At 39.7% G+C, this 21,990-nt stretch overlaps 1 protein-coding gene across 1 annotated transcript; it reads left to right on the top strand.

The window, feature by feature from the left end:
• The first annotated feature begins 1,758 nt into the window (after positions 1-1,758).
• Positions 1,759-20,119, top strand: LOC101164740 (forkhead box protein O1-A). Its single transcript, XM_004076514.4, has 4 exons — positions 1,759-2,528; positions 15,517-15,708; positions 15,852-17,026; positions 17,119-20,119. The coding sequence occupies exons 1-3, from the start codon at positions 1,998-2,000 to the stop codon at positions 17,001-17,003; spliced, it is 1,875 nt and encodes a 624-aa protein (XP_004076562.1). The 5' UTR covers positions 1,759-1,997; the 3' UTR covers positions 17,004-17,026; positions 17,119-20,119.
• Positions 20,120-21,990: the final 1,871 nt, after the last annotated feature.

Raw genomic sequence — 21,990 nt, 5'->3', positions numbered from 1 at the left:
TGTGACAGTTAGGACTTTGCTTTGGTCTTAAACCACAGTTCCTACATGGAAACATGGGGCTGGAAGCTTACTGTCACACTGTTTTAGGTCGGAAACATTGCACTTTAAAATGACCAAAATGAGGATGTTACCTTGTGGAATACATGATGGTATTAATTGCCATTTTTATACTTGGGTTTACAAAGCTTTTCAAAAAGATATTTACACAAAACATGTTAGTCAAAAAATAGAAAGTCATATTGAATGGCATTGAGATTTAAGGTCATAGTGATGATGGTATTTCAGTGTCATAATAGGAATCTGTGGAGGAACTCTAAAATGATGTTCGAGTGCTAACAATTCTCTCTTGTTGATTTGCTCGACAGTAGCTGGGTTCCAGCAGCGCTGGGACCCTGAAAGGGATTCAGCAATCCAAAAGATGGATAGATGATGGTTAAGTGCAAACAAAAAAGAAAGCTTAATAGAGGTCGATTTTCTTCACGTGACAACACTTTTGTGTCTTTTTCTTCTTTGGTTTTCAGCCGCTCTTTTTTGGGGTCGTCACAGCGAATCATCTAAAACTGGATCAAACTCCAGGCCTCGAGGGCCAGTGTCCTACATGTTTTCCAACTAATCTGCCATTGTAGTTTCTTATCTGCAAAACACTCATCCAGGTAATCAGCAGCAGGTCGGGGTGAGTTTCTTAAGAACCAGCAGGATGTTGGCCCCTCTAGGCCTGGAGTCCTGCACCCCTGATCTAAGTCATTAGCTCCTGTCCTTGGCATCCTCCTCACTCAAACCAACCAAACTAAACTCATGTCCTCCTCGACTACATCCATGAATCTCCTGTTTGGTCTTCCTTGTGGCCCCTTTTCTTGGTAGCTCCTACCTCTGCATCTTTTCACCAACATTTTGAATGTCTTTTCTTTCATTGTGTCTAAACCATCTCAGTCTTGTTTCACTCCATTTATCCCTAAAACGTAAAACAAGAGCTGTTAATCTCATGGATTAGTTCCTAGTACCGTACTATTGTTGATGAAAGCTCTTATTACTCCTGGTGACTCTCATGACTTCTGATCCTGACCATGTTTGTCCCTCCTTAAGAGAATCCGAACATCTTCAGCTCTGCTTCCTCCAGTTCTGCCTCCTGTCTTTGTCTCAGAGTCGCTGTCTGTCTACTGACAACATGGCTGCTCTCACTCCAGCCTTCTACACATTTTCTTGTAGTCTTGATAAAAATAGCTCTTTTGTTACACATCACACCTGAACATCTAAATGGCTGCACTAACATTCTAGAAAAACTGTGATTGTTAGTGGTTGTTTGAAAAACGAAATAACCGACTGACTGACTCATTTTGACTCATTGATGATTTTGCCGATATAGCAAATAATAAAACATTATTTCAAAAACGTATTAAAAAAATGTGTAGTTGTTTTTGAAATTATAAAAACATATTAAAAATAATCAATTCAAATTGGCTACATTACAGTTTACTTTATTTTAAAATATGTCATTTAAAAACACAAATACTTACTTGTTGTTTAGCACTTTAATTTATTAAAAAATAAAATTAAAAATATCCTACTTAGCACTTTGCTAATGATAAATTTGCTTATTAAAGCACGTGATGAAGGTTACTATTTCGCACTGATTCAAACATGGAACCTCGTTCGTTTGTTTCCAACCAAAAGCATTTGAACTCATCCTCCAGCTGTGCAGCTCTGAAAACGGAGCCTGAGGAAGGGCCGTGAAGGCAGCACCAAACTCAGGCAGTCTATTTGTTGATCGTAACGGAGCGGCGGAGTTCAGAGCTGCGGATGCAGCAGGTGAGAACTTAAGAACAGAAAGGCGGCGCTGTCATCTCGATCACCGACATCCCTCCACTTTCTGTTCTTTTTCCTCGAGATTATTTTCTGGATTCCATTTTTGTTTCGTGGAGACTTTTTAGTTAGGAGTTTTTTTTTTTAGCTGTGTATGCGCGCGCCTCCGCAAAAGCTCGAGTCCGCGGGATCCAGACATGGCTGAAGCCCGGCCACCACAGGGTCTACCTGATGACATTGACCCGGACTTTGAGCCCCTGTCCCGCCCGCGGTCTTGCACCTGGCCTTTGCCCCGGCCCGAGCTGGTTGACCCCGCCAGCTCCACCACGTCCTCCCCAGCGCCGTCTGTGCAGCAGGAACCGGGAGGAGTGGAGTTCATCAGCGGGCTCGGTTTGTTGAAGGAGGACTATGAGGAGTACGCAGAGGAGAAACAGCACTGCGGGGTCATTCAGTGTCAGGACGGGAACTGCGTGCAGCTCCATCACCTGCAGCAGCAGGTCCCGCAGCTGCCGCCTCAGCAACAGGTGCCCCCTTCAGGGGTCCAGAGAAAAGTCAGCTCATCCCGGCGCAACGCCTGGGGGAACATGTCGTACGCTGACCTCATCACCAAAGCGATCGAGAGCTCACCTGAGAAGAGGCTAACGCTGTCGCAGATCTACGACTGGATGGTGAAGAGTGTGCCTTACTTCAAGGATAAAGGGGACAGCAACAGCTCCGCCGGTTGGAAAGTGAGTGCTGTGCGTCATGGCGCACGAGCGCACTGTTTTAGTGTCAATTTATGATCTTTTAAAGCCGCCTTTTGAGTTTAGTTAAGACTTCTGTGAAAAGCAGAGCTCTATAATGGTATGCAAACAGTTACCAAGATCTTTTTCCAAACGCAGACAAACTTTTCTTTCCAAAATCAGTAAAAAAAAAAAAAAAATGTCCAACTTATTAAGTTCTTCTACAGTTGAAAATGATTAGTTTTTTCTCTTCAATTGGGCTTAATTGATTGACGCCAACTCTTACAACTTTGCAGCGGGCTTCATATAGCTGTGTTGGTAAAAGTGAGAAAATCACAGGATAATAACACAAATAAAGCTCACAACTGTGTGAGCCACATAACCGCCTTTTATCAGGGATCTCCCACGTTTTATATTCAAAATAATCTTTAAAGTATTTAAGGGGTTTCCTCTGCTGGCACACGCCTCTCTGTTGTGTCACTAAGGAAACTCTCAAGCAGCAACCAGCTGACTGTAAACATCCTGAGCAAATACATCTAAGAATACATGAAAACATGATGAAATTGTTGGTAGAAATAGCAGTTGTTGAGGTTTCACAGAAGAAAATTAACCGTTTTTTTTTCCATATGTAATTTTTTCCCCCAAACAAAACAAACCCATGTGGGCTATACGTCCAGCCTGTATGACCCCCCCCCCTCCCGCAAAAAAAAATAAAAAATAATGTGGACTCATCCAGTATTCCTGCAGGCACAACTTCTGTCAGCCACACACACATGCACAATCCTTACAGTTTCAAAGTTGAACAAATATAGTTCATATTGTTTAAAACCCCACACTTCAAAAGAGTAATCAGATTACAATCCAACTCAGGGATCCAACTTTTTAGCAATTTAAACGTATGAGCAGCCTGGAGTGAGACCTTCTCAGCTCCCTTGAGAATAACAGGAGACGACACAAACAACTTAATCAGTGTCAGGGAGTGTGTCAGAGGGGAAGGGGCAGGACGAAGTGGATGCTGGGATCGACGTCAAACATCCTCAATTCCTGAGCTGTGCGCTCATATCTTTGTGCCCGCGTCTTCAAACAGTTTCCTCAGTGGATGCTGCAGCTTGGAGAAAGGGATCGGGCTTCTTCATCCTGCCACTTCCTTCATTCTTCCTCCTTCTGTCTGTTTAAAGGTGTTTGGGACTTTTCCCAATGAGGAGACAGGTAAAACATGGACAGGTGCCACACATGTGTATTCACATCTTTCTTGGAGGGGCTTTGAAAAAGAAAAAGTTGGAAAATATGTAAACTTACAAAACTTACAACTTTATTTATATCTTTTTATTTATAACTGTAACCTTATGGATCCCAATGTTTTAACTTCTGGCACTGATGGACAGTAAGAATGTTGTTGTTCATCTTTCGGCATATCCGGTCAGGGGTCGCCACAGTGAACCAGCTTTTCACGCTGGATGCTCTTCCTGATACAACTCTGCATTTTACCCAGGCTCGGGACAGGCACAGGGAGACCCACTTGGACACCCTACACCGTTAGGATGAATGGTCTTGCCTAAGGATCCACACTTAATGCAACTTTTATTTATATATTATATATTGTCCAGTTCTAGCTCACCAGGACTATGGATCAGTATCTTTAAGTAAAGAATCTAGAATGTTGGGACATTATATAACTTTCATCTGGTGGTATTTACCTTGGTCAAATGGGGGAAAAAAATCAGCTTTTATAAAGCAGTTTTACTGTCTGATACACCGTTCAAAGCAATGTTTTACACTTAGAAAATATAAGTTAATCTTGAATTGAGTGGCTTGTCCAAGATATATTAAATGACCAAAACTGGGAATTGAACCCCTTCCTGAAACAACTGACAGTGTGGGAGATCTAACAGTTTCAGGATGTCCCTTTGGTGTTTTAGTAGTGTTTGTTCTCTGTGATTTTGGTCACTCCGGGATCCAAGCCTTGAATAGGATCTTTGTAGGCTAAGCATCCTCTCAGAGCAGGTGGACTTAGTGAAATTTTACCCCTTCACTTGGTCTACTCCTGAGTGCAGACCGAAGTCTCTGCAAACATTGGGCAGTAACAACAACTACATGTTTAGCTACATTCAAACAGAGGTAACATGTGTTCAAGCGGCCACTTTGGAGAAAGAAAGTTTATGTAAATGCCCTTCAGGCTTCTGCGTTCAAAACTTTCACATTAACGCGTAGGTACAGAGGTTTCTATAACCGTTTTCAGGCTCTACATACAAAACGTGTGGCTACTGAACATTGAAAGTTAAACCACAGGTCGAACTTTGACCAATCAGGGATTCAGATATGGTAGGGATCCCTTTTAATTTACAGAAGTGCCAACTGTTTGAAAATTTAGAAAATAATAACTGCAGTTTGTGCCCGGCTGGAATTATATGACACAAAGTCTTTCATATATCGGAATACAGCAGTGCAAGAAAAACCCTGTAGCAAGATGTGCACCACGTCAACATCCCACACTAAGGCTCTTTCAACTGGTGGACAGGCACCACTAATATTGGGTAGCGGCCCTCCAGTGTGAACACCCTGGGCTAAATGTGTGTTCAGGAATGCCAGTTTAACGTGTTTAGGTCAGTTTAAGTCACATGTCCAAAATGTCCACTAATATCTTTTAATACTAATTTTATGTATACCATTATAGGAGTTTGAATGTAATCCTAAATAGATGACCCTGCAATGTGTCTGTGCACCATTTATCTAGAAAATACGAAGAACTGAGTTTATTTTTTTACATCAAGTCATTGTTGCTGAAGTCTCAGCATTCCTGACTCTTCCCCCAGCCTATAGGAACCACTGGCTGATAGCTATTTTTACACTTCCTTGTTAAAAAAAACATCACACTCGCCCCACAATGAACCATGATGCATTTCCTGCTAAGTGAATGGAAAAATGAGCCATTCGTTAGCATCAAAATCAGCAAACCAGGAGAGGCAGGGCTGGAAAAATAGGAGGGTCATTGATAGAGGCCAAGTATGTGTGTGTGTTTTATTTGATGTGTTTTTGCACTGTTCCTGGAGCTTTTGAGGGGTATAATGTTTGTTTAAAGTTGACATTTGACCTTCCTTTTTTATCATTGGTATTGATGCTGCAACCATTTGCTGTTTGGTTCCTAGAGGAGCCTGTGGCTTGATGGTAGGTGGGGGACATTCCCCTGCAAGAGGGTTTATACCTGAAGCCACTCCAAAGGGAAGAAGGCGGGGCCCAGGATTGGTGCGTTGCTGGTATCGCTGTAGCTTCCTGCCTCATTCAAATAATGAACAGTTCCTTGTTTTCGCTTCCAAACCTGAGTGGCAGTTTGGTCACTTATGCCATGAGACCTTTGGGAAGTGAGGTTTGCACCTCCCCTGTCCCTTTGGGATGCTAGTGGACTTGTGTGCATGGACCACATTTTACCGGTACTGGCCAGTGTTTTTCTCAGTGAACTGTGACACCAAATAATGGAACAGGAAGCGGTACCTCTGAGTACAGCTGGCACTGGAGCTCAGTGAAGTTCCATTCTGAGCTTGTTTGTTTTTAAGGGGGCGTATTTTTTAAAATGCGGTGCACTGTGGGGAACGCCTACTCTGTTGATTTGACTCCCTGGTGCCTGATTTTTTTGCATGTATCCAAATAGTGACAGAAAACACTGAAGGAGATTCTTTCAGGATTTCCATGCCTCTGTAGAATCCACAGATTACGAGATAACATTTGATAGAAATAGAGAATCTAAGGGTGTATTCAAACTGACAGGTTTGATCCGCCCCTGTTTTTTTTTGGTGCTCATCATTTGGTACTGAAAGGTCACTACAACTCTGGTGGAACTACTAGCCTTATCTTTTTTCCTGTTTCTTTCACAGCCCGTTTACTAAACAATGAGCTGGTTGAATTTTAAAGGTGGTGGCTTTTATTTTCTCAAATGCCAACAGTTGAAAACAAATGTTACACATCAATTTTCCCTGTGATGCCACTTTTTAGAAGCATGGAAACAGCTTTAGGTGACTTGCAGCTTTTAAAGGAACTTATTTAGATTGCTGTTTAATGTGTTTCAGCTGGTCAGCGATACAGAGACAGCTCGGAGTTGAATGGAAATACTACACTAATCAGTACTGTATTCCATCTAATGACAGAGGAAGAAGGGTTTTGGAAACATCTTGTTTTTTTTCTTTTTCATGGTTATTTTGTGTTTGTATTCACTTGCGTAAAGACACACTCTGATGAAAGTTGTATTTCTAACATATTCTTGTGGCATAGTACCGTAGTAGGTTTAACGGTTGTCATCTGGACTTGGTTTTTTAAAGTTGAAGACGTTTCACCTCTTATCCAAAAGGCTTTATCAATTCAGAATTGTCAAAGTCATGAATTGACAAAGCCTTTTGGATAAGAGGTGAAACGTCTTCAACTTTAAAAACCAAGTCCAGATGACAACCTTTAAACCTACTACTACGATGGAATCCACCTGGATGAATGAGAGTCTTCATAGACATATTCTTGTGGCATTTATCTGATGATGAAGGACAAATATAAAATAAAATTAAGCTAAAAATTTGCATTTTTGACATAAAAATGTTGTTAAAAATGTTGTAGTTGTGACATAGAAACTACAATCAGTCATCTCACTGAAGTCATCAAAACTGTACTGCTGGATAGCTACAATTTAGGTAACTTGCCACTTTTGTTGCACCGGTAATGTTAGGTTGGGTTTGTGAGGGGCTGTAGGCTAGGAGGTGATGGGAAGTGGGGGCGGGGTTGCTCCATTCCAGTGGTTCCACCCAAAACTCAGAGGTGAATTTCTAATGCCGCTCTGCGGAAACTATGTCTAAAAACCGATACAGTTTTTTTTTTATTTTGGCTAAAAACGGCATAATTATAAAAACACTGGGAACTCTATAAATGACTGAAGTAGGACTCTAACTGTTACTCAGTACACTGTGTCTTTTTACTTTCTTTGTTACTTTTTTTTTCCAAATGCACTTCAGTTGGAAAGTGCCATGGTCTTTAGCTATTGCACATTTTTGCTTCCATACTATAAGGTCCTGGCAGAAATCTACATCAGGAAGCTCTTATCTTTGTTGCAGAGGTCAGGTTTTGTTTTGCTTTCCATGACATTGAGGTAAGCAGATTACTAGAAAAATGATTGAAATCTACTTACTTGTGCAGATATAAGTGCACACTATTACATTTTCCAAGACTTCCAGAATTTCTTCCCTTCAAATTTCTATTTATTTGTTAAAAGGTCCAACACGAGACATCCTTTTTAGCTTATGATGATCTTCACAATGTGCTTTTTACAAACATTTTGAAGCCACCCTTATCCACATTTAACTAAAAACTTCTAGTGGATTCTTAAAACCCAGTCACCATCACTCGCTAGTATTAGTCAATCTTTTGAGTTACTTGTAATAATGATGTTTTTTTTTTTAACTCATCTTTCTATTTTTCAGTCTTGCCCATGCACATTCTAAAATTGATGACACCATCATTAAACAGGAAAGTCTGTAATGACACTAAAGCTGTGCTTTCTCAAATGCAATATCCAACAAATAGTACCTTTTAAAACAGACCCAATAACTACATAAACATTTGGTACAAAACTCAAAGATATTGATTATATTCTTGTCAATACTCTATGTTCTTGTGCCATTGCTAGAATGCTTTATTGTATTACAATTCCTCATGAGTCTACTTAAGTCTTGTTTATTTAAAATAAAATTTCATAATCACAGCACTATTTTTTATATATATTGTATTTTCCACACTATAAGGCTAAGTAAGAACGCTGAACGTGGGTTCTTGAATGCCCTTTTAGCATACGGTCTTCTCACTGGACTGTTGCTTCCCGATACTAGCACACGTGATCACGGCTGGAAGAGGCTCGGTGCGAAATGTTGAAGCGGTACAAATCGAATGGATCTTGTTCCAAGCTTTTTCTTTCACATCTCCTTTCTCAAATATGAAAGACTTGGTGTCATATAATTCCAGCTGGACACAAAACAAAATTATTAATGTCTTCTTCATATTTGATTAAAAGCCGTTTGGCACTTCCGTGTTTTGAAAAAAAAAAAAAAATGCCACCCAAACTTCACTACCAAATTTGAGTCTGGTCATAGTTCCTTCCCAGGAACGTTTGAAGCATGTTTTTTCTTTGTTTACATAGATTTTCATTGCAAGTGGTCCCTAAAACGCCTGTTGCCTAGGCCAGTGTGAACGTAGCATTAGGCTCATCTAAAAGCCAGACTTGTCCCTTATTGTTCTGTGTGCCTTATCATGAAATGAATTAGAATATAGATCATTTATTGACAGTGCGCCTGATAATCCGATGCACCCTTTTTATTTGCAGTAAAGCTTAGTATTATCTTTGTTAGATCAAACTTTACGTTCAATGTGTTGGTTTCCATTTTTAACAGCCATCATGTGGTGTTTCCTTTTCCTAAATTTTTAGACTATAGTCACAGAGAACCATTGTCACGTCTTTTTACACCTGCTGAGTGAACTGCTAGCTTCTAAAGATTTACGACGGTTGCTGTGTATCCAGACTGTTCATGTATTTTTCTGTAGAAATGTAAATTGGTGGTTCCAAAGGCGTTACCTTCCCTGGAACTGAAGAGAATCTTCTTCTTCCACTTTCGGCTTCTCCCATCAGGGGTTGCCACAGCGAACAAGTCGCATGGTAAATTTGGCAATGTTTTACGCCGGATGCCCTTCCTGACGCAACCTTCTCAAGCTGGGCTTGGAGCCGGCAGGGGTAGGGAAGGGAACAGGGAGCAGCCCGGAGTCGAACCCTGGTTTCACGGACGGAAGGCGCTGCAAACCAGCACGAGCTAAAGTGGCTCCCCTGGAACTGAAGAGAATGTCTTTATAAAAAGAAAAAAATAATCTCAAAAAAAGATTGTTTGATACCTTTTATTTAAAGTGGGATTAGATATTTTTTTTAAGATGGTAATTTTGAAAATTCACAATCACAATATTATCCTAAGTAATTAATAATAAAATAATATAGAGTTTTAAAAAAAACACTGCAAGATACTCATCATTTTTAGAAGCTGTTTGATGGCAGCTTTGTCACGCTAAACAGAAACCTAACGCAGCAAATCAAAGATAGGAAAAAAGTGAGATGACACACAATGCATGCAAAAACCTTTTTGGCGGTGGCAGTTATATCACGCCACAGCCAAGTCGCACTCAGAGTAGTCAGCAAAATCAAGGATAGGAAAAAAGTGAGATTTGACACAACGCATGCAAAAACATCTGTTTTGCAACGCAAAAAAAGTTTTTGAAAGCAAAATAAAAATAATTGAAAAGCAAATATTTAATATTTTCATTTACAACTTAGAAAATTTTGTGTGCAACGTGGTGGCAGAAATATCACTCCATTCAAGGTGAGAACAGAAGATGGATGAATGAATTTAAAGAGATTTGAGATTTGCTTTTCAACCTTGAATTATTATTTACAATATAAAAAGAGGATCTTGGAGCATCATCTATCATCGTGAGAAAAGGGAGGGTTGAACCTTTAAACCAGAGCAACCGTTATTTGAGGGAGGGGAGCGGTCAGCTGACTGGCTGTTGTGGTGCTTATGTACAAACTGTTGCCTACACGTGTCCGTTGGTGGAATCTGAGGCATGTGGGATTTTGCATTGTCTTCCAAAGAATAATAATAATAATAATAATAATAATAATAATAATACAAAGAATAATAATCTCTCAGTTGACAAAAAGAACTTGGCCTTAGTTCTTTAATGCACATGTAAAAATGTGTTAAAAACCGAGCTTTGCATGGGTGTGTGCACAGGAAGGGGGTGCGTTGATTAGGAGGATGTTATTATTCTCATTCTTCGCTTCTTTGTTTACCTCAAGTTGAACCCATGACACAAAGCTTTCCAATCCTTTTCAAGGTCCCCCTTTGAGGCCGATGCAGAAATAGGTCAGTCGGTTTGATGCTCAGCGATCGTGAAGTCTCCTGCATTGTGCTTGGAGTTAAGGAGAGGCAACATGTTTTCACACCACACCGCTGCAGCACCCTGCTTCTACGGAGTGCCTTTATACCGCCCAGTACGCTACAAACCCGGTCCCACTCAAACGCTCAACCTCGCTCATCTGGGGTCAGAGAAGAGGTGGGGGGAGGGGTGCACAGGAAGACACGGCAAGGATGTGGTTTGTGTCTTCCTTGTAATCTCTGCTGCGCTGCTGTGCTTTTTCATTCTCACATTTATGCCAGTTATCTGACTTCTGCGATAGCTAATGATGCTCTCTAAGCCAGCATCAGGTGGTCCAGCAGCATCAGCCTTCTGCAGATTATGTGGTTTTAGCCAAATATCAAATGACAATTAATGTTTAAAGTTAATTTTTTCAATTGCTCTGATGCAAAAATGGTTTTGTGTTTGCAGGAACAATTTCAACTGATGTTCAGACATTTAACTTTTAGATGCAGAACCTTTTCTTCTGTCTTGGGAAGAGAGCAGGGAGGGACGTACTTGAATTACCGGTACTTTGAGGTCTAAATCAAACATAGATTAGGAGTTCTTCTTTTGGTCTTTTTCCCCCCAGTTTTTAAATTCTTCTTTGTAATCTGTGATCAAAGGGCCATTAAGATCAAAAATAGGAGATCCATCCAACAATCCATTTTCCAAACCCGCTTATTCCTTTTTTGGGTCATGGAGTTGCTGGAGCTTTTCCTAGCTACTGTTAGGTGAAGGTGAGTGACACCCTGGACAGGTTGCCAGTCTTTCTCAAGTCAATAAGAGATTATTTGAATCACTTAACTTCGGAAAGGATGACAGCTGACTCTTTTCTGTATCAAACCCCCTAGAGGTCACTTATTGAATCTCTCCTGGCTCCAGTTAGTTTTATTCTCCAAAGAGCCTTTAATTCGTGAACCAAATTCTAGGGCTTGTGTAGGTCAGTATAATACACTAAGCCAACAACATCTATTATTTATTTATAGCTAAAAACTTGCTCCTCCTGCTGCATGATCAAGACTAGTGGTGATGTGCGGTTAACTAGTGGTAACTGGTTGACCTCTGGGTAATCACATGATCTGGGTGAAACAAAAACAGATGCTCCAGCACTGAAGGCAGCAGGGTTTGCACGTGTTAATTTATTTGGATCTGACATCAGAAATGAAGAAAATAAAATTATGAATGTATTTCACTGTAATTTGTCAAAAAATGAACGAAGACCTGTTTTTTTGGAGGTAAATTGATCCCCATCATAGCACTACTGCATCCACCGTGGCCTCTTAGAGGCCAGAATGTTTTGGGGAAATTAAAATTATTATCATGATGAAAGTTTTGACTTAAAAGATTCACTCTTGCTTAGTATTTGCTGAAAACAGCAGGACGGCTTTGTGTAATAGCAGTCATCTTTGAAAGGAATTCTGTTTTTTTTTCAGACTCTCAGCACATTTTGAGCATTCGCCCTGATGTCTAAAATAAGGCCGGGTTTCTGATCACGGAGTTAGTCTCCTGGGAGCTCCTCTCCGCTGTCTGTGGTTGTGTCGGGCACTGTGTTTGACATGTTTGGACCAAATTGCAAGCAAGGCCACTTTCCCTGTGGTTGCACCTGTTCATGCAACTGTGCCCTGTTTGTTTACTTATCCTGCGACCGTTACTGCAAGCTTCATGCTTGACTACACACAAACTGCAGCTGTGTCAATGCAATTGTTTTAAAAGGGCAGAAGGAGGACTGGTGTCATGCCTCTGTAGTTTGTCATAATAACACTTACAAGAAATGATGAAAAAATGATGACACGTTGACTTGAAGAGCCAAAGGAAGAATTCCTCCCAACCCCGCTCAGGTCCCCGATGTGCTGTCCGGTGGAACGAAGCAACAGATGGATTCCCATCAGCTCTGTTGAGACCCAGATGATTTCTGCTGGACTGAACTTATGCAGCTCTGCCTCATGGGACGTTTTCAGGGGCGAACTGGAAATACATTTTTGTCAGAAGTAAATCCTTCCCCATGTCAGGCTTGAACCCAGTGACCTTGGACATATATGGGCTTGACGCTCACTTTATCTTTGTTGGAGCATCAGAGCTACAAGATTTGAACCAAAATGACAAATACAAGAAAAAAAACATCTTTAATAATTATGTTAATGTTTTATGAACAATTCTTTTTCTATTCTATTTTGCATACACATTAAATATGGTAGGAATAACACATAAGTGTATATAGTATATATACGCTTATGATACAGCAAACATACAAGGACAGTCACATCTTCTGATATTTATAGAGATTTTACGACATTAAAAGACCATTGCAGACAAACACCACCTAAAAAATTGATTAATAGTTTACAATATTTTTATGTTATATTGGAACAACTGGACTGCTGGTTGTGCACACCATTGCAATCTCCAGGTTTGCTTTGATACAGCATACATATCTTGGACGTAGCACTGTTTTCACTTCTATTTTTTGGTCGTGTTTATTAATGTTTGTAGCATTATTTATATACCAGCTGTTTCTGGCTAACATTTCTTTTCATGAATTTTTCTGCTCCTTATTTAATTCCTTCTGAAGTTTTTGTTTTTAGTTTTGATGGCTAACGCCTGTCTGACAAAATAGCATTGAATTATTATTTATATTTATTTAAATCAAACATTTATATGGGAATTGGGTGATTCTATTGTACCCTCTGCTGTATATCTACTTTTTAACGTTGCAATCTTCCTCCAGATGACACCCATTAAAACTAGCAGCAGTATGTTTATTGTAACACATGTGACTGGCAAATTCAAAAACTATACTGACAGATCAATGACTTTGAAATTATGTGAATGGTTAATTTTATTATTAAAAATCCCAAATTATGATAAAAAAATCCTTAATTGTACATTGGTTCTGCTTCAAGAAGCAGTTGGCTCTGAAAAGAGCAAAGTCAAACTTATTGTTGCAGTAACTTGTTTTTAATCTATATTCTAAAGTTCATTGATGTCATTAGATGACAGATTTTTAGTCATTTATGTCATTCAGGTGATTTTACGACCACAGGCAAGAACTTCCCCTGATGCCACCAAAGGTCAACCTTTCTGTTTCCAGCTTCAGATGAGCTGTCTTTCATTTACAGGTGCACATTTTTAGATGCAGTTAGAGGAGAGTTCCAGCAGCCCAGCAGCAATAAAACCCACTTTGGGGGAAGCCTTTTGTTGTATGGGGGGGGGGGCTCCTCCTGAAGAGATTATTCTAAAGAAAGAATGCCTATCTGAGGGATGCAGCCATGCAATGCACGATCTATTGTAAGACTAATCAGAGGTTGTAGGTATTTGCATTTCAGCGCTGATCTCAGCCATGCTGCCAGAAGATGCACAACTTAGCTAATGGAAAAAAAGTTGGCGTACGGACACTGATGAGATCTCAGGTTCTCCCTAATGACTCATTTCCTTTCTGCAGTTACAGATTGAGATCATCTTGAAAGAATAATAAAAAATGTAAAAAAACGAAGAAAAGGTCACAACTCGAGCTAACGCGTCAAACTGAGCCTGACATTTTGTGGCCTTGCAAAAAGTGACAGCATCACTTTCAGTCTGCGTGTGCAGGATGTCCTCTGACACAGGAAACCTTATTTTAAGAGGCGGTGAAAGAGAAGGGAGGAGTCGGGTTTGGGCAGTGGGTTGGGGTCGTTAGGGGTTGTCGTGGTGAGGAACAAAACGGGTCAAAGCCCATCTGATGCTTCTCCCGCTCCCTCTCGACTCCTTTCCCATTTAACCCATTTGCATGTCTCTGTCAGAGCAGACAGAGGAGCTCAAGCTCAGCTCGCAGTGAACTCATTGACCCTTTGACTGCAGGCGAAAACATCTCACTCTATCACCCTCCCCATCTTTCCGGCAAACTCCGTAACCTCTCCCTACTCTGCTTTTGGATAAAAAACTCTCATTGTGCTCAGCTTTCCTGGTTCTTTATATTTTTTTTTAATCTGATGCACCCTTTTTTACTTTTACTCCTATACCTGTGTGTGGTTTTTGACTTTTAATTAGTCATACTTAAATCAGTCAGTGTTTTAATACACAAATATAAGGTTGTCATGGCAAATTGACTTGCAGAGTTCCACATTAAGCCATCATATTTTGGTCTTCTGTGGCTCCTGGTGAATGCTAAGGTTGGGACATCTGGCTTTAATGCCTGCAGGGAACTATACTTTTTAGTTCACACGGGTATTTACTGGAAAATCCCTACTGGTATGTTTTGCGATCTTTGGTTCCATCTACTCTGTTGCAGAAAGCTATATTTTAAGGTCATATTTTGTCAAGGGAATTTAGGTTTTACAGATCATCTGTGCACTTTGTGACCGTGATTCTGTCCATCCACCACCGTTGTTTGTCTTGCTGACAGAATTACCATAAGAGGTGCCTCTGTGTCCTTTTTTTGGGTTCATAACATAGTATTAGAGAAAATGGGCTGAATGTAGGCTTTAGGTGTATACATGTTTGGACAGGGACAAATCTGACTGAGCGCAAAAAAAGGAAGCAAATCTAAACTACTCTGAATAAGCTCTTTCAGTTGTCAGTTCAATGCATACAATCTTCAGGAGCATATTTGGCAGCTTTGACCATTTGAGTGTATTTATATGTTATGATACATATGTTTTCTCATGTTTTTAAAGTAAAATTAGTCACTCTTCTTGTTTCCAGTTTGTAACTGTGGATAGTAGTGTGTTAGCAGTTTCTGGAAAGGGTTCAAACATAGGTGGAAATATATACCAGCAATTAGAAAAGAGAGAGATGGCCATACATACACAAAATGTTCTACTTTTGACTCCAAATGCAGACATTCATGGTCAGTTTTGAGTTGACACATTTAAGTCCCTCTCCGATCAGATTATTAATCAATTAACAAAATGTTAATTCAATTTTTTTTAACAGGATATCAATTATTGAATCACGTGTCTCAGATTACTAAATCAAAACTGCTCTGTGTCTGTGTGCAGTAGATTTTGTGACAAAAGGTGGAAACCAATCCCTTTCTCTTTTTTTGTTACAGAACTCCATCAGACACAATCTGTCTTTGCATAGCCGCTTTGTGCGTCTCCAGAATGAGGGGACTGGAAAAAGCTCCTGGTGGATGCTGAACCCAGAGGGGGGAAAGAATGGAAAGTCTCCTCGGCGCAGAGCAGTCTCTATGGACAACAACAATAAATTTGTGAAGTTCAGAGGAAGAGCAGCAAAGAAAAAAGTACACTTTTCTTTTCTCATTTAGAATAGTCAAATATTCTCACATTCTAAAAAAATAGTTCCACTTCTGTCTGTATGTTTGTTTTCATGGCAGCTTCAAATCTGGCGTAGAAAGATTATTTTTTGTGTTTTTTAAATCCCCAGATATCTCTACAGGAAGGAGTCGAGGGAGGAGCAGGCAGCCCTGTCTCCCAGTATTCTAGCTGGCTGGGAAGCCCAAACTCCCACAGTAACGATGACTTAGAAGCCTGGAGCTCATTCCGAACGCGCACAAGCTCAGACGCCAGCACTGTGAGCGGCCACTGTTCACCCTTCACCTCGGAGCACGATGACCTGGTGGAGTCCGATGGCCACATGATGTATCCTGGAGCAACAGGGGCCAAGATAACCTTACCCAGCCTCTCTGAGAGGTCTGGGTCCATGAGCCATGGTGCCTCTGAACATGTCATGGAGAATTTGCTGGATAACCTGAACCTCCTGTCTCCTAAAGCCCACCAGCTGAGCTCAGAGTCCTCACATTCCTCAAACCCTGCCATGCTTAAGAGCACTTCCTATAGCCCAACTGCATTGACCCCAGAATACCATGAGTGCATGTATGGCCAGGTCAGGATGAACTCTCTGTCCCCTGCTCCCATGCAGACACTTCCAGAGACCAAGCCAGGATTTGGAGCTTATGAGAATCAGTACATCTGTCCAGCAGGTCTCCTCAAAGAGCTGCTAACAGCAGATCCAGATCCCAGCAGGGACACAATGTCATCAAAGGGGTCAGAAATATCAAGGGGAAGTTGTAGAATTCCCACATTCACCAGTCAGAGCCATTTGGGGTGTCCTACCGGCATAAAAACTGTTACCCCCCTTCAGGGTCACCCAGCTCTTCGCGTAAATCCACAAGCTTTACGTGACCACAGCTCTGCAGCTCCCAGAGACTTGAATGGCTGTAACATGATTCCAACAGCCAGTCTTTGTTTTTCAGCTGCCCCCCCACAATTGACCAGGGTGAGAACAGGTATGCAACTGCCCCATGGACACCCAGCACACACTAATGATTTCTCTGCAAGCTACAGCAACAGCTATCGAGATCTACATCCTGTTCACCAGCGGGGTCATCATCAGGAGCGCCTACCCAGTGACCTGGACAGCGTGTCCATTGAGAGGCTGGAATGTGACCTGGAGTCTGTCCTCCACGACACTCTGATGGACGGAGGCGCGCTGGACTTTAACTTTGACCCTGTGGCCGGAACCCATGTGTTTCCCGAGAGGGTGAAAACAACCACACACAGTTGGGTATCAGGTTAGGAAGCCTGCTACTCCAGAGACAGGTGAGACAATGACTCTTGTGAGAATGAAGTTAATGGAACAAAGCACAGTCAGAGTGCGTCTTATCCGTCCATTTATTGTACTATTTCCACAGGTTTGGCCCGACGTTGCTTCCCGTCATTTAAAGAAAGGAAACTACATGAACTGCCACCATCGTGTTCTATGAGGGGCTTGACACAAAGTTATGTGCCAGCAAAAAAACAGAATCCTTAGAATCCTAGAAGAAGTTTTTTGTTGACTTTGGGGAAATATTGCATCTCAGAATAATGTGTGTTGGACACGGAAGAGCCAAATGTGTGATTGTAACTGGATTGTAACTAGGACCTATGTAGGAACCAAGACCGTGTTTGCAAGTTTGAATTGAAAATAATAAACCAAAGTTTTTGAGGTAGGACTTGCTAGTGTGCTCTAGCATTGCCATGTCTATTAGATGAGGAACAATTTTAGCTTTTAACATTGACATTTTAATTTATACATCAGGTAATTGCATGTAGTTAGAGCACGGCTATTTACTTAGATGTTCACATCTATACCTCATACTGTAGTGCTACAGTATGAGGCTGTTCTGGCTCAGCAGGACTAGTGTTCCCAACATGTCAAAGAACCAGACGCATTCTTTACAATAATTTGTCAAATGGGCTCATTATTGACAGCGATGCATTTGTGAGGCGGTCCAGAACTGCTGCTCTAAAGGTAGATGTGGAGTTTCTTTGACTGTGCTGCAGCGGCTGCACCACATCAAATTACAGAATTGAGCAGACAGAAAGTCAAGGTAGATAAACAGCTGTTTTAAAAAAATAAATACACATGACCCTCACCTAAAAGTGTGATCTCATGAGTCCTACTGAAGGGAGGACAAAAATCTGGGCCTGTAAACTGTTGAAGGCAATTTGATATTTAAAAAAAATGAAATTTAGGCAATCGGAAATACGTATATGTAGGGGGAAAAAACGGAGAAACCTAAACCTAATTGTACATCACTAATCATTATAAAACCTTCCAAAGTCCCACTCCAATCATCTTTTGATCTATTTTAAAAGCGTTTTTACTTATGATTCAATTGTTTTTAGGCAAAATTAAAAGGCCTGTGTTTTCAAGTTTCTGCAGAGCGGCAGTAGTTCACCAGAAATTCACCTCTGCGTTGTGGCGTGTAAACTCCATTTCCATCATCCATTTGTTTACACACTCTCCCTCTAGCTTACAGGCTCTCAAACCCTCAATCTAACATTATTAACAAAAATGCAGAGCAATATCGGAGCTATCCAAATGCTAGCTCGGACAGGGAAAACAAAGACGTTCATGGATCTATAAGTAGATGCAAAAGAATAGAGCATATCAGGGAGCTTGTAGCTTGCCGTAGTAGCTCCCACGTCACACCTACAGGCTTTTTTTTTCGTCCACACCTAATTCACAACAATTTGAATAAAGAAATACTCAGAAATGTGCTTTTAAACTTAATTATCTTTGTAAATGTTCATCATCAGAAAAAAGCCAGAAGAGAATTGATTTTAAAAACACAATTTTCATTGCTTTTCATTGGATTGGGTCTTTAATGTCAGGACACAGCCTTAAACTCTACGGTTCTGCATGACAACTGGCAGCTTTGGTTCATATTTTGCTCTCCAAGGCTTCTGTTTCCAGCCGGAGGTCAGTTTTTCAATATGTTAAGATTGATTTCAGAGTTTTTGGAGAGGAGCAAGGACTTGCAGGAGCTTCAGTAGAAGACTGAGGCCTGAGTCCAACTATTGGATCTGCTGGTTGGAAAAACACCAAATCAGACAAACAAGACATATCTGGTTAACATTAGCCAAACTTTCTGTATAACAAGTTTAGATATGACATTTTCAAAAAGTATGCTTTTGTATAGAAAATCCTCAGCCTAAGTCACCATTACCATTTTCCATGAAGATATTTATTCATATTTTATTTCTATTGTTGATATTTTTTAAGAAACAAGTGTGTATGTTGTCTAGAAAATATGAAATGTATTGACGTAACTGTCATGTTTCCTTTATTTTATATTCATTCTAAAGAAGGACATTATGGGACCTTTAGAAAGGCTGCCTTTTAAAGACCTCTTACTATGATTATTGCCTTTTCATGCAGTAAATGAGAAATGTTTTTTTTTTTTTTAATGCTCCTGTATGTAATCATCTTTTTGATCAATTTAAGTGGATAATGTATCATCTGTAAATGTCTGTAAAATCTTTGCTGCTGTTTGTCTTATTGTTTTTGTGGAAGACAGGAAGATTTTGTTTTTTATGAAAAACAAAAGAACAAGAATTAATGTAGGGATTTTAAAGTGATAAAAATAGTTGATAATATTGAGCAAACACAGTAAATAGGTTTGCTTGTGACCAGGCAATTACAGCGGTTGTACACAAAGGACTTACTGTTTTCACTCCGAACATAAAGCAGCAGCTATTTTTTTGTGCCTGAGACATATATTGTTGTACAGACTGTCATTTTCTTTGCCATATGTAGTTCGTACATGACTTTTAGACTACTTGTTCTTGTACTGGTGTGTAATTATCCTGACAGACATGGTTGTTTACATATTTCCTTTCTAATTGTAAGTGCAGATATGAGTTCTCGTACCTCAAAATATTTTACCTCTGAAGTGCTGTAGGGATTTTTTTTTATTTGCCATACATTTTCTCTGAGTCATTAAGCACATTTTTTTTCCTGATTTTATACAAACAAAAATGTACACATTTGTTTTTATATAAAATAAACAGAAAAAGGCTTCATCCGCCAGAACTGTTATACTTGAAGGAGCTCAGAAAGAAAAAGAAAAATATATATACATATATTTAAATATGTATTTTTAAGAATGATGATTAATAAAATCAGAAATTAAAAAAAATTGTTTGGTAGAAAAATTGTAAAGACAGCAGAGCCAGAATAATTGCGGAAAAGGGAGGCTTTAAACATGACGCAGATAATCTATTTTGATGATTTTGTTTTTATTTGAAAGTAAAATGCAGAATTTCTCAATTATATTTACATATTCATATTACTGAAGAGAAAAAGATGCAGGTTTTGAATACATCATCAACTTCGCAGTTAAATAAAGAAAATTAATAAAAGCAAAACTTTGTGCGTCTTCATAATTTCAAGATATTTCTTCTTTGAGCAGGTATTTTCCTTCATCTTGATGAACTGTTGTAAGTACGGTATCCTGCAAACACTGACAGTATAAAATGCCACGAGCTCTATTGTTAATCCCTTCATTGTGACTTCGAATAAGTCTCAAAATAGAGTTTTAAAACATCAAACATGTAATCAGAGGTTTTTTTTTTTGGCTTTGATGTAAATGAAAACCTATGAAGGACTGTTTTGGATTTGCTTTAGTATTACAGTTCCTGAAAATCCTAAAAATCAAATTCTTTAGAATATTCACGTCACATATTTATTCTTAATCCACTTCTGCTGCGTTTATCGATGACATAGACACACTTTAATGTCCTCTCATTCAGATAATTTTTCTTTGCTTTTTAACAACCTAAAAATAAAATGAAAAATACATCTTCAAGATAAAGCAGAACCTTCATTTTTGTACTAAAACTCTATCACTGGTACTTGAATTTACAAAAAACTATTAATTTGATTCTGACAAAATAAATCAAGTTTGAAATATATAGCTGTTTTCATTCAGTTGAGCTTTGGGTCTTTAACCCAAAGGTCCTGTATTTATTTAAAGTTTAACCTCTTCATTAATTCTTCTGCTTTGATAAACATTCCCACAGCTCGCTGCAGCGAGGATGTTAACATAAAGTGGATTCTTTGATGTCTCCAGTTTTTGTCTCTTCCGCTCAGAGCAGCACCTTCTGTGTCTGTGAGGAGGCCATCTGACATGTCAGACTTTAAGATGCTTTGACTTCGGGGTCATGCCAGTTACATTTTTAGAGAAAACTTTCCCTTAAAATTTTGACCTGCTCCCCTTTAATTGTTCAGTTCTTTGATAGACCCCTTTGTTTTTTTTCTGGTGCTGTTGACTTTGGAATCCTTTAGAAAGTGTGTACAGTATTTTAGCTGGATCATGTGACTATTAGATTGTTAGGCAGCAGACTTTGCTGTCATTCTGACTTATACAGTAGATTCTCTGCTCCAGTTGACAATTTTAAACTTCAGAACAAAGTTAGTATATCAGCAAGCATTATACTTTTATCTTTAATTTTATTCAAGCTTTTATTTCAGCAAATAAAGCAAAGAAGACATGAAATCTCCATACGTTACATGTGCAATGGAAATAAACACTGAGAATAATTAATGAAATACAATGATGTGCAGGAGGATAAATATTTGAAAGCTCATTATCCCTAAGAGCTGCAGTGCATTAAAGTCTGTTATGATTTAAAGCGTTGCCATTGAAATGTTTTAACTTGACTTGATTTGGTTTGGATTTTTGGAGGACCTGGACTGTAGCTTTGAAAAAACAGCCTGGCCTGTGCCGTGACTTGAAGTTATTAATCTGCAGTGGCAGTTCATCTTAGGCAATGAAACCAAGGGTGAGCAATGAGGCTCATGCAAGATGGACACCCGCGATTAAGCACAAATGCGGCCCACATGCTTTGATCCACATCACCACAGGTCACCAAGTGCTTCATCTTTCAAACCCTGAAAGAGCTTTGATTTTCCCGTTACTGTGACGTGAGATTCAGACAAAAGTCCAGACTCCACCTTCAGATCTCACCTGTTTTTACTTAAGTTGAGAGAAAGATAACTTTATTTAGGTGGGCGACGTGATTGAAGCTGATTCTGGGAGATGGCAAGCATCATTTCCTTCTGCAGTGTAAACAGACGTCAGCGACCTACAGCTTCGCTTGTTTATGCTGGTTGGAAATAAAGAATGAAACAGATTTCAATAGAAAGTGAAACTATGATGGGATATTGCATCCAAATAGTTTCCAGGTTATAATCCCAAAAGAGACAGCTGGTTGTTGTTTTCCCAACATGTCATGAT

Source organism: Oryzias latipes, chromosome 14, assembly GCF_002234675.1.
Source record: "Oryzias latipes chromosome 14, ASM223467v1".
Taxonomy (NCBI): domain Eukaryota; kingdom Metazoa; phylum Chordata; class Actinopteri; order Beloniformes; family Adrianichthyidae; genus Oryzias; species Oryzias latipes.
Note: the sequence above shows the minus strand (reverse complement) of the source record. Positions and strands in the feature narration are given on the sequence as shown.

Bases quoted from the DNA above. Each gene is read 5' to 3' on its own strand.
- LOC101164740 (XM_004076514.4), top strand. From the start codon at position 1,998: ATGGCTGAAGCCCGGCCACCACAGGGTCTACCTGATGACATTGACCCG. The intron at 2,529-15,516 runs GTGAGTGCTGTG...TTTTTGTTACAG, and splicing joins ACAGCTCCGCCGGTTGGAAA to AACTCCATCAGACACAATCT. The intron at 15,709-15,851 runs GTACACTTTTCT...TTAAATCCCCAG, and splicing joins GAAGAGCAGCAAAGAAAAAA to ATATCTCTACAGGAAGGAGT.